The sequence below is a fragment of the Arachis stenosperma genome, chromosome 10, assembly GCF_014773155.1.
Source record: "Arachis stenosperma cultivar V10309 chromosome 10, arast.V10309.gnm1.PFL2, whole genome shotgun sequence".
In the NCBI taxonomy this organism is placed as follows: Eukaryota; Viridiplantae; Streptophyta; class Magnoliopsida; order Fabales; family Fabaceae; genus Arachis; species Arachis stenosperma.
In genome coordinates, this window is record NC_080386.1 from 134,086,396 (window position 1) to 134,099,136 (window position 12,741).

The 12,741-nt window shown below is 35.8% G+C and overlaps 1 protein-coding gene and 1 long non-coding RNA gene across 6 annotated transcripts; one reads left to right on the plus strand and one right to left on the minus strand.

Moving 5' to 3' along the window:
- Positions 1-485: 485 nt before the first annotated feature.
- On the minus strand, positions 486-5,279 carry LOC130958127 (putative disease resistance protein RGA1). 5 transcript variants are annotated; one of them, XM_057885047.1, is made up of 4 exons: positions 1,765-5,279; positions 1,458-1,686; positions 1,181-1,303; positions 486-735 (listed from the first exon to the last, which is right to left on the minus strand). In XM_057885047.1, exons 1-2 carry the CDS (start codon positions 4,844-4,846, stop codon positions 1,469-1,471), a joined length of 3,300 nt encoding a protein of 1,099 aa, XP_057741030.1. In that variant the 5' UTR covers positions 4,847-5,279; the 3' UTR covers positions 486-735; positions 1,181-1,303; positions 1,458-1,468. The 5 variants fall into 5 exon arrangements, with proteins under 5 accessions (XP_057741030.1, XP_057741028.1, XP_057741027.1 ...); XM_057885045.1 differs by adding an exon at positions 836-1,040 and having other exon boundaries at positions 1,458-5,279; XM_057885044.1 differs by adding an exon at positions 836-1,092 and having other exon boundaries at positions 1,458-5,279.
- LOC130958129 (uncharacterized) lies at positions 5,128-7,443 on the plus strand. The gene is made up of 2 exons (XR_009077333.1): positions 5,128-5,771; positions 5,935-7,443. It is a non-coding gene; the product is annotated as an uncharacterized LOC130958129 (long non-coding RNA).
- Positions 7,444-12,741: the final 5,298 nt, after the last annotated feature.

A 12,741-nucleotide genomic window follows, 5' to 3' on the forward strand; every position in this document is an offset into this window, starting at 1 on the left:
TTACAATATGAAGGGTAAAATTATCAGAATAAGCAATTGAATTTATTTTCATAATAGTTGCAAATCATGCAATTGAATTGAATTTCATAATTCACTATATACCAAATAAAATTTTAAGACAAACTATTATGTTAATGCTTTTGCGAAAAGAAAAATGGATACTAATAATAAGCATGCTTAACAATATTTAACATTCTAATATGAAATCTTTGTACTAGTTGATCTTTCTTAAAGTAGAGTCTACATGACCTTTTTTTTTTTTTTGTTAAAGCGTTAGGCATATTTATCTGTTAGTAACTTAGTATGATATATACTTTGAATAATTATATAGTTTTTAAAATCGTAACTAGGAATTATTTAAAAGAAAAGAAAAGATGTAGTCCTAAAAGGATTCCCATGTCTTTGTCCATTGTTGAAGTTTTAGACTTTTAATGCACAATTTGCATTGTATATTTTTATAAAACTCTTCAAATATTGACAGCAAAAATTCACAAAAGAATTGTAAAAATCCTAATATAACATTCTGTCAGCAAATGTAACGGACTGAGAACTACGCTATGAAGGAAATAACAGACATCATTAACTACTACTAATTCTGGGATAAGATACAATTAAGAAATGGAAAAGCATTAAGCTACGAGTGATCAATTTGATCAAACTCTGGTTTTTTGGTTACCAGACACTATACATTACAAAGCGCTCCACCTTGCCTTCTCCAAAAGAATTCATCCATCCCTGCAAAAGTTACATTTAGATAAGAAATTTATGTCATTTATCTTTATCCGCATGTATTTTCCCAGTCATTATTTTAATGGTAGGTTAACTGAGTTAATACTTGATAGCAATCATCCACAATGCTACTTTTCGTCTTGATTTTTTTTCATTTAGTTGCCTGCCTCAGTTCAATCTAAATAGAACGGAGAAGGTTCCAACTGCCAGGAATCATGGTACAGATGAATAACCCAGAACAAGAGCAATTTTTGTATGAAACTTGCAAAGGCCATTAATCATGCATTTAGGGACCACTGCTGCTAGAGATTCTGGACCTCCAAAAAATTTTGAGGAATGTTAAAATTTCTTGGAGATCAAGAACTGCAAGCAATAATTTAAACACTCTAAATGGTGAAACAGGATTTAAAGTATAAAAGTTGATTGGTTTCTGATAGCAACAGAAAGTGACCTTTTTCTTTCTTGCAAATATTGCAAAGATTGGAAGGGAGCCCCAAATAAATTAAGAGAGGTGATGCCAACAGTGGTGTTCTTTGGAATCCGGCATATACTTCATCCTGTAGAAAAGACAGGACTACCAGCAAGAACAATTTCAAAGTAAGCAGCAAAACAAGCAAAGTGAATTTCTTATCAAACACTTATATTATTATAGACTGAAGGGTTAATTTGGGGGGTGGAGGTAAGGATTATGTTGGTGAAATACTTGGATTCACAAAAAATGTTATTACCTTTTGGGGGATCAATCTCTAACACCGTCTACGTGTATGTCTGGGATATGAGCAATCTTGGGCCAATCTTCTCCACTTTCAGCGTTATATCTGCGCGCCAGGAGTGGACAATGATTGATGAATAGTGTGTGTATGTTGGTAAGGCAACGCTCAGCTTCATCCAATGACTCTAATTTAAAGCAGAATGTAATCTCAATATGCCTCAGAGATTGGAGGTCGCCGATCTGCTCTGGTAAAGCCTTCATGTTCAGACAACCAAAGAAGGAGATTTTCTGCAGAGAAGAGAGCGCGTGAGGAGGACAGCTACCTTGTGTGTGTTTCCAGAGGTCAAGCTTGTCATCATCGAAACTTATCTGCAACTGCTGAAGTTGAGAAGGAAGATATTGCAAGTGTCGTGACAGAATCTGAATGGCTGGCGATCCACCAAGTTGGAGACTCTGGAGCGATGTGAGGTTTTTCATCCAGTCATTTGCCATTGCTTCTATCCCTGTAACTTCCGAAAGCTGCAAGCTGTTGAGAGCAGAGAGAGGAGAGATGGATGAAGACTGATGCCTGACCATACATGTTTCTAACATGGGCTTCACGCTACAGCTTTTTAACATCAACTGCCATACGAGGTGTGGGAAAGAAGGCATGCAGGTCAACTTTGGACAATCATGAATTTGAAGATAAGAGAGACGGGGAAAAGGAGGGAGAGAAAGATGGTTTTGAGTCTCATTTGCATTCTTCTCCCATCCCCTCAGATTCTCACAGGAGCGGAACCAGAGTTGCTCCAAAGATGGGAAGAACACATCGCCAATATTTTCATAATAATCCATCCACTCCAGCGATCTCATATTACGAATGTCCAGCTCACGAAGACAAGGCAGTGTTTCCAAAGGTGGGAGATGTTTGCAATTGGGAAGATTGTCAAGAGATATATGAGCAATATTAGTTAGCGAGATAAGCCAATCTGAAAACCTTGCTCCTGGAAAGCCATTCACATGTAGTGATCTCAGATTCTGATGAGGACAAAGACTATCCAATAACATCAAGCTCTCACTACTTTTTATTTCATGTTCAGTGGAATCAGAGCTTCGCCCCCATAACAGAGAAAGGTATTGAATGTGTTTCTTTGATCTCATATTTGTCTCCTGAGATTCCAATGCCGCGTCCTTTACCAAACCCAATTTACTAATGGTCAATTTGCCTCTGAGGTCAACAAGCTCTTTCAATTCATTCAATTTGCCACTTGTATCCTTTTCGCTATTTCCTACTACAAAACTTGGTAAGGATTGCAATGAAATCAATTTCCCCAATCCTACTGGCATGCCGTCTTCAAAGGCTTTACAACATTCAATGTCAAGCTTCTTCAAATTGATCAATTTTGTAATTATTTTTGTAGGAAAAACAAGACTCCAACAATCATTTAATTCCAATGATTGTAAACAATTAAGATTGCCAATCGACTCTGGCAAACTAACTAAAGATCTACAACGTTCTAATTTTAATGTTTGTAAACAAATAAGATTGCCAATCGATTCAGGCAAACTAACTAAAGATTCACAGACTTTTAATTTTAATGTTTGTAAACAAACAAGATTGCCCATTGATTCAGGCAAACTTAGGTTTCTGGAGTATGAAAGATCAAGATATCTTAAATGTTTGACTTTATCAATGGACTTTGGCAGCTGAGTGATAGAATAAAATGACAAATTCAAAGCACGAAGACACTTTAGTTTTTCCATAAAAGACAGTTTGCCCACTAAATTGGTGGCAATCTTGCAACGGATGATTGTCCGTAATTTGTAAACATCAAACACATCCAATGAACAATCGGTGCTAGTTTCAAATGCCACATGCATGGGTCTTCCAACAATTGCTTTTCCCTCGGTATGTAAGTAACAGTCATTTCCAGCTACCAATGTTGCAAGATCATGCATCAAATCATGCATTTTGAAGGACTCAATACCGCCACATTTATCTGTTGATGCATCCTGAAAAAATGATCTCATTAACAAAATGTTGACATATTGATTACCTACATCTTGCATAGATTGTGTTTCAATTGAACTTGCAAGATAACCTTGAGCCATCCACAATTGAATCAATTCATTCTTTTGGATTACTGAATCCTTTGGATATAGACAACAATAAGCAAAACATTGTCTTAGTTCAGGACCCAAATTTCGGTAACTCAAATTTAGCACAGGCATGATACTCTTCTCTTCTTCACATAACCTCCAAATAGCACCATGCAAAAGACTTGACCATTGATCAATTTCTTCAACCCTTATCCGTAAGAAGCCTCCTATTGTTTTGATCGCCAATGGCACTCCTTTACACTTCTTTGCAACTTCCTCTCCGATTGTCTGCAATTCAGAGCTCATCCTGCTGCTATCTTCACCAAATGTCAGGTTCTTTAGCAATGTCCATGATTGCTCATCTGTCAAACCTCTCAAAACATAGGGCTCGTCAATACCCATTGCCTGAGAAACCAATGTGCTACGAGTCGTTACTAATAGCTTACTGCCTTGACCTCCACACATCAAATGAGTTCTTAAATCACCCCACTTTAAATGATCTTCATTCCACACGTCATCGAGCACGAGCATATAATTTTGCCCATTCAATTCTTCTCGCAACTTTTGATGTAGGGCCTCTAATGAGTCACCACCAGCGTCCTTCCTCAAGGACTCCAGCATCTTCTTCAAGACAGTTTTCACCTCGAAATCTTCTGAAACACACACCCACATGTATTTCTGAAAGAGGTTCTGGTCTTTAGCAGCATTATAAACGAGCTGAGCAAGGGCTGTCTTGCCTAAACCCCCCATACCAACAACAACAATTAAAGAAACATTTTGGTTTGGATGGGTTTGCTTCAGCAGGTTAACAATGTCATTCTTATTCTCTTCCCTTCCAATTATCTCTGATTGCAAAACGGAAGAACTTGTTTCCCTCCACGCACACTCGTCTTGCTTAAGAATTACCGAACTTGGATTCAGGTTCAATATAGACATATCTTGAGCAACATTATTAAACTCCTTTCGAATATTCTCAATCTTACGAGCTAACTTAGCACGGAAAAGAATTGGATTCGCAGATTTGGAAAAGAAGCCACGCACCTGACTCATTCTTTGGGGGCGCAAGTCTTTAATGAAGACGTCATCAAGCAAGTCATCAGCATCATAGAGCACTTGTTTGAACCTTTTGATCCAGTGGGCAACAGTAGCATTCTGGCCTTGTTTGAGCTCAGCATCAGAAAGCACGAGTCTGATGGATTCCAAAGTGTCCTTCAGCTTCTCCAAGTCATCCATGACTCCATAGATCCTCCCGATTTCACGAAAGGCAAGTGAAGCAATCTTGTTGATGAGTGAAGTGGCAACACCATAGGGGATTTGTTCAGCCATCTCTCTCAACTGCCGAAGGAAAAAGATGAAAGTAAAATGTAGTGTTTGAAGGAAGTGGTTGCAAGCAATGAGTGGAGAGTCAAAATATAAGTGAAAAAGTGCGCAAATGCTTGCCAGCTTTCACTGGGACTACTTTAGAATTATTGAGCTCCATGATAAGAAAACAAACGGTTTGGATCAATAGGACGTCAAATCTAACAAGATTATGAATTTAAATCCGTTAGCAAGTTTGTAAGATAGTAAACTTGTAACATCTCAAGTTTTTTGAAACATTTCACATATATTCTCTAATTTCATCAAAATGCCTAAACTACCCTTTACCCTTTTTCTAAACCCTAACCTTCTCCTAACACACATACACACACTCTGCTAAGAATGAAAGAAAGAAAAATAGCGAGGGAAAACAGAGAGAGAGAAGAAAGGAAGAAGAAGGGGAGAAGGAGGTGACACCGGTGAGGCTGGATGTCGCCGTCGTTGCCGCGGATCAGGTAGGGAGAGGGAGCAGGAGATCGAAACAGGGAATGGGGGAAGGAGAAAGGAAGAGGCGCGAGAGAGGAGGTGCTGTCCTGCCGTCCTCGCCATCGCCCTTGGAGACCGTCCCTGACGCTGGAAGGGGAGCTTCGTTGTTACCATCGCGGTTGCAGTTATGGGGCTTCGAAGAGAGAGAGAGGAGCTTGCAGAGGAGAGGGAAACACAATGGCTAGGAAGAGGAGAGTCTCGCAAGGAGGGGGAGCTGGTACGCCTCCGCCGTTGTCGCAAGTTGCGCCACCGCGCCTCTGGTCACCGGGAATCGCGTTGACGTCGTCGGAAGCTGCTGTTGGAAATTCTGCAAGTTTGCCCTAGCTCGGCTTTGCTTCTACCTGTTCTGTTCTTGCCGGTGGGGGGTCACCGGAGCTGCTGATGCTCCATCCTCTTATTTCTTTTGGTAAGACTAAACTTGTTTTGCCCTGTCTTGCCATAAAGCTCTATTATTGACTCTGTCCTATCATGTTTGCTGTCCCTTTTTGTTTTTGTTTAGTTTTAAACCACCGTAGGCTATTAGATTCGCTGCCATTGTTACTGTGGTTGTTCTATGTTATTGATACTAGGACTGTTGTTGAGGTTGCTGTAGTGAGAAATCGAAGTTGTTGCTACTACCTTGGTCCAAATTTCGTGCTCTTTCATTCCATTCTACTTCAACCTTCCTCACCTTTTATCTTGGCACTGTGGTTTGGTTTCTTCGGTCCCTTGGGACTAATTTGTGAGTAGGCTTTACATTTATAATTGTTTGATTGGACATCTATAATTATTTTAACATATATCTATTATGATCTTTGAATTATACTCACGATATTTGCCTTGAAGGATTTTAAATTGATTAGAATAATGGATTTATTAGAATTTAATAATTCGTTTTTATGAAGTTTATACTTTCGGAACTATACATGAGATCATATATATTTTTTATGAAATTTTGCATTATTCCAAAATGTTTGATTTTACTTGAATATATGTTTTTGAAGCATTGAAATGTTTATTGGTATTCACTTACTTTAAGGATTGTGAAACATGTTTGAAATTTCTTATGATTGAAAAGGTATGATTGAAAATATTATCTGATTTGATTGATTTGATTCGATACTTTATATATTTGAAAGATTAGAGATTTATTGTATTTGAAACTATATGTTTTGAATTGGTTTGGGAGGCTCGTATTAGAAAACCGTAGTTAACGGCGGTTATAACGTTAACCTAGATGCATCTGGCTCAGACCTCAGCTAGCAGGGGCGTTGCTAGCCTAACGTGTAGGCCACACGTTGGATCTGTTATTCCGTACGGACACACTAGAGGAAAGGGCTACCCCTAGAGGTGGAGCCGCCAATGTGTGGGCTTTTGATTTGCTTTCTGTATGAGGACTTCCTTATTGATTCACTTATTTATATAAATTATTATCTTCTAACTAAAATCATGTTTATATGGTCTCATGTGAATTATAGATGTACTGTCTAGTCACTGGGTTACAAAACTCACTCCGTTTTTATAAAAATATTTTTCAGGAATAAATATTTGATTATGTGAGCCTTTCTATTCAAGAGTAATGATCTGCAATGGGTATCTATTCGTTATTGAGTTCTTAGACGTTATCTGCTCCATATGTCACAGGCAAGATCCACCCATATTTATTTTATTTTTGTTTGTTAAAAATATGTAATTATTCATTTTAGACATTATAAATTTATTTAAAATGTTTGTAATTTTCTTATTCAACGTACATTTGAGTCGGTTAGGCTTGCTTGGGGATTATTTTCCTGAGCGCCACTCATGGTTCATTTTGGACCGTGACAAAGTGGTATCAGAGCTTAGGTTTAATCTGTGTAATATGGAGCAAGTGTCCTATGGTAGGATCACAATTGTATAAATAGAAGCGTGCCTATTTGTACAAATTATGGCACTATCAGAGGCCTATAGAAATGTCATCCTTGTCTTTTTGTCATTCTTGTCTTCTGATTCTTGTCATCATGAGTCATCTGTCGATTCTTGACACCTCTTTCCTCTTCTTTGTACGCAACCTTGAGTTATTATTTGGTAGCTTTTCTTGAACTTACTTTTGCAATGACTTTAGTTTCTGTTTTGGTTCACGATTCCTGCCTTGTAGCTAGTTCTAATCTTTCTCGTTTTTGTGAATATTTGCTTTAATCTTCTTCATATTCATGTTGTTTTCTATGGTTTCTGATTTCAAGATTTCATCCATTATCTAGAAGATTCAATATGTTTTGTTGTGAATTATTATCTTATTCCTATTATAGAATTGTATTTAGATTTGTGGATTGTGGATTTACTTAGCTTGCTGATTGAAATGCTTTGTTCTGGATTTCGATAAAACAAGTTTGTTCTTCTTATGTTGATGATCTTTGAAGTTAACAAAATTTTGAACCACTCGTAATTCTTTCTTTCGAATCAATAAATTTAAAAACTGTTATTCGATTGTTCAGGTAGAAGAACTACGTGACAAACATATGCATGGAGTGTTATTCTTATTTGCTAGATTGGAATTATAATTTTCTCTGTTTAGGTGTGGCAAAATTTTTTTTTATGATGTGTTAGCTGATTTGAAGACCTTTTCTGATCTGAAAGTTTGATTGAGCTTTTTTGTTTGATAATTTGTTCTGCTATGGTTTTGTTTGTTGAACATGACTTTTTTTTTTTAAGGGCACTATTTCTTCTGGGAACCTTCAAGTTCTTCCCTTTTCAATCTTAGGATTCCTTTAATTCTAAAATTTTTTTGGATTTCAACTTTGACTCATTTTGCTTCTGCTCTGTACTGAAAGCGCTTCATATTTTTCATGGTAAGAAAATTCAAAATAGTATGCAAATTATGGGACATGAATTTTGTGCATTGAAATTTCTGTGTAGTAATCACTTCTTCAAAATCTGTGCTTTCTTTTTCTTTTCCTTTTTCATTTTCCTACTGGTTGATGCTGCTTTGGATTAATACTCTTACCTTGCTGTGAAAAATAACTCAAACTAGTTTAGTTTTTTGTGTATTGAATATTGTATTGAATTCCGAAGAAGGTCTTCTTTTCCTCTTTCATTTGTTTTTCAATCATGTTCTGAAATCTAAGATTCTTTGTTGTTTTTTAACACCCAAGTTGAGCATTGTTTTGAATACCTTTCAAAAGTTTTCAACTTATACTTGTTAGTTAGTTCTCTCTTTTTATGCATTTTATTTGTTTAATTTTTGAATACTGTAACATTATTTATTTTATGAAAAAGTACTTTGAATGTTCAAGCTTCCTTCCTTTATAGACCTTTGTTTTAATCAATGCAAGTTTTATCCTTGTGCTTCTACAATGCTCTGCTTGTTTGGATTTTCATTGACGACCCTTTATTCACAAGTTCCTAATTCGTTTACTGATTTTCAGCTGTTTCCTTGTTCCAAATTTATGATTCAAAATATATATATATATATATATATATATATATATATATATATATATATATATATATATATATATATATATATATATTGCTTGAAGTTACTTTACCTTGTGCAAGTTAACCATGTTTTGGTTTGAACCTTGAATTATTGCATATGTTGGGGGTTCTAATATTAAGTGTTATGTTAATGGGGTGCATGGGATAATGCTACTATTTATGGTTTTTTTTTTTCGCCATGAATTAATTAGTGTAAAAAAAAGAACTTTTTTTCTTTTCTTCTTATTAGTTCTTACAACATAAATATTGACACAGACCACACTTATCATGTCTCATGCCATTCATGTGATATAGTTGCTTTTTGGTTTTTGTATTTTGTGTACATACTTAAATGCTATTCTTATGATTTTTTTTTAGCACAGAGAAGACAAGAACTTTTGACTTAAAATAGAGAGTGCCAATAAATCTGCTATACTTTCTAATACATTGAAATTACATTCTTCCCAGTTTGTCTTGCCAGGTTTTGTACCTTGATTTTCATAATCTAAGTGATACTTTTACCTCAATTTTATTACGGTATTCTTAATGTTAATTTTGCAATTTTGACTGATTTTTCTTATATTCCGATAACAAGATAATAAAATCCAGCATGAGCTAAATGTTCTTTAAAAAGCTACAAGCCTACAATTTGTATATATGGGAACTCAGGACAATGTATATGAAGAGAAGAGTGATGAGTGAATTCCTACTATGATTGAACTCAAAATGTGATTATATGACTAATATTAATAGAGATCATTGGGATTTTCTAAGTAACAAATAAGTCGATTTCTTTTGTGATTGATTAGACTTCTGAGTTTCTTGATTTGTATGTAGTGATTATTTTTGTATTTCTTAGCCTCACTTTCGGGTTATAAATTTGTCAAAGACACTGCAAAAAAAAAATTCTTTTTATGATATATTTTTTAAGATACCACAAGAATTTCAGAGATATATTTTTTTATATTTAGATTCAATATATATATATATTTGAGTTTGTCTTTAGTTCAGTGAACTATTTATGAAGGCGAATTCTCTTTTTGGTATTTTATCTTTACGTGAAATATGATCCCATACCAATTTTCTGAAATTCTTTTGCTATGTGCTTGGGCTATGTCAAGAAAAAAAAAATTATTGTAACTAATCTTAGTGTGTTGATTGCCAATACTTTAAATTTTAGTTTTATTATTATCATTATTTTATATGTGAATTTATTCATAACTTCATACGAAGTATAATTGCATGATTATAGGAAATCACATTATTGTATTTTATCAATAGTGACCATAATGAGTTAAATACCTAAATGTATATGTAAATTTTGTCTTACGAGGAGATCAATTGCATTTCTTGTCATGTTTTACATAATCTATTTACTATTTTTAGTTAGGAGATATCAAATTTGTATTGACATAATTATTTAATGTCCAAAGTCATGATAATAATCTCAAAGGTATTTAGTTGAAGGTTTCTATAAAAAAAAAAAAGAAAAAGTATACTGATTTTTGGGATAGTTACCGTTTTCGATTTTTTTTTATGGTTAAGTTGCCTATTCTAGAATGTGTTGTTGTATTTTTAATTTGTGTTTTGCTTTGCTTTCTCTGTTGTTGATTTTGTCATTTTGCTTATGCATATTCTTGTTTGATGGTACACCTAAGTATCCTCTAGGGTTTTTGAGGGAAGATATTTGCATATGACCCCTATTAATCTTCAATTCATAAACCTTTCATCTCTTTGTTTCAACTTGAATTTGTTTGACGTGATAGTATTTATGCTTTTATCATTTCTTTTAAAATGTTCGTCTCATATCTTTTCTTCGAGATTGTGAAATGATTCTCTCTAAGTTGTATCTGTTGCAGATGAATATCCTACCTGATTGTATTCTTAATCATTCTCTTAAACCTTTATGAACATTGCCTTCGACTTTAGGTGGTCATCTCTTGTGAGCTATGCACTCCTATTCAACTTGAATTTGTTTCGACCTAAACCTCTATCTTTCTTTTATTGTTTCTATCGAATTTTTTTATTCAGATTTCATTGTTAAGACGCGATTTGACTCTCTTTCTAGCACACTTCGTTGTTTCTGAACATCCATGTTTAATTGCGATCTTACACATCCTTCCGAATTCTTGCGAACATCATCTGAGATGCTTGTTCTTCTCTTCCTAAATTTTGTATTCTTTTGAGTGAACTCGAGATTCTATTGGTTCACGTGTAATCTCTAGATACAGCGAGCAATACGTTAGTTTTAGGACATGGCGACGTCAAGAAGATTATGAAGTAAGAGTATTTCGAGGAGGAAGTTAAGGAGATTTTGGTACAAGGTTGAAAAGTTAGTCTTGATGTTTGACTTTCGGATGTACTTTGGGAGTGATGGACAAAGTGAAAAGCGCCATGTATGTTTGACTTATCAAGAGAACAAGAGTGTGTAAATGTCAACCGCATCATTTTAACACACACCTATATTGTAATTTTTGCACCCGATTATACTTCTTTTCTCATGTTTGGTAAAAAGGCTAAAACCATGTAACATTTTTCATACTGTATCAATTTTCGAGGGCAAAAATTTTTTTAAGGAGAGTAGAATGTAACATCTCAAGTTTTTTGAAACATTTCACATATATTCTCTAATTTCATCAAAATGCCTAAACTACCCTTTACCCTTTTTCTAAACCCTAACCTTCTCCTAACACACATACACACACTCTGCTGAGAATGAAAGAAAGAAAAATAGCGAGGGAAAACAGAGAGGGAGAAGAAAGGAAGAAGAAGGGGAGAAGGAGGTGACACCGGGTCGTTGCCGAGGATCAGGTAGGGAGAGGGAGTAGGAGATCAAAACAGGGAATGGGGGAAGGAGAAAGGAAGAGGCGCGAGAGAGGAGGTGCTGTCCTGCCGTCCTCGCCATCGCCCCTGGAGACCGTCCCTGCCGCTGGAAGGGGAGCTTCGTTGTTACCGTCGCGGCTGCAGTTATGGGGCTTCGAAGAGAGAGAGAGGAGCTTGCAGAGGAGAGGGAAACACAATGGCTAGAAAGAGGAGAGTCTCGCAAGGAGGGGGAGCTGGTACGCCTCCGCCGTTGTCGCAAGCTGCGCCACCGCGCCTCTGGTCACCGGGAATCGCGTTGACGTCGCCGGAAGCTGCTGTTGGAAACTCTGCAAGTTTGCCCTAGCTCGGCTTTGCTTCTACCTGTTCTGTTCTTGCTGGTGGGGGGTCACCGGAGCTGCTGATGCTCCATCCTCTTATTTCCTTTGGTAAGACTAAACTTGTTTTGCCTTGTCTTGCCATAAAGCTCTATTATTGACTCTGTCCTATCATGTTTGCTGTCCCTTTTTGTTTTTGCTTAGTTTTAAACCACCGTAGGCTATTAGATTCGCTGCCATTGTTACTGTGGTTGTTCTATGTTATTGATACTGGGGCTGTTGTTGAGGTTGCTGTAGTGAGAAATCGAAGTTGTTGCTACTACCTTGGTCCAAATTTCGTGCTCTTTCATTCCATTCTACTTCAACCTTCCTCACCTTTTATCTTGGCACTGTGGTTTGGTTTCTTCGGTCCCTTGGGACTAATTTGTGAGTAGGCTTTACATTTATAATTGTTTGATTGGACATCTATAATTATTTTAACATATATCTATTATGATCTTTGAATTATACTCACGATATTTGCCTTGAAGGATTTTAAATTGATTAGAATAATGGATTTATTAGAATTTAATAATTCGTTTTTATGAAGTTTATACTTTCGGAACTATACATGAGATCATATATATTTTTTATGAAATTTTGCATTATTCCAAAATGTTTGATTTTACTTGAATATATGTTTTTGAAGCATTGAAATGTTTATTGGTATTCACTTACTTTAAGGATTGTGAAACATGTTTGAAATTTCTTATGATTGAAAAGGTATGATTGAAAATATTATCTGATTTGATTTGATTTGATTCG

What these genes read in the sequence shown, in the direction of transcription:
- LOC130958127 (XM_057885046.1), bottom strand. Translation starts at nt 4,846, where the DNA reads ATGGCTGAACAAATCCCCTATGGTGTTGCCACTTCACTCATCAACAAG.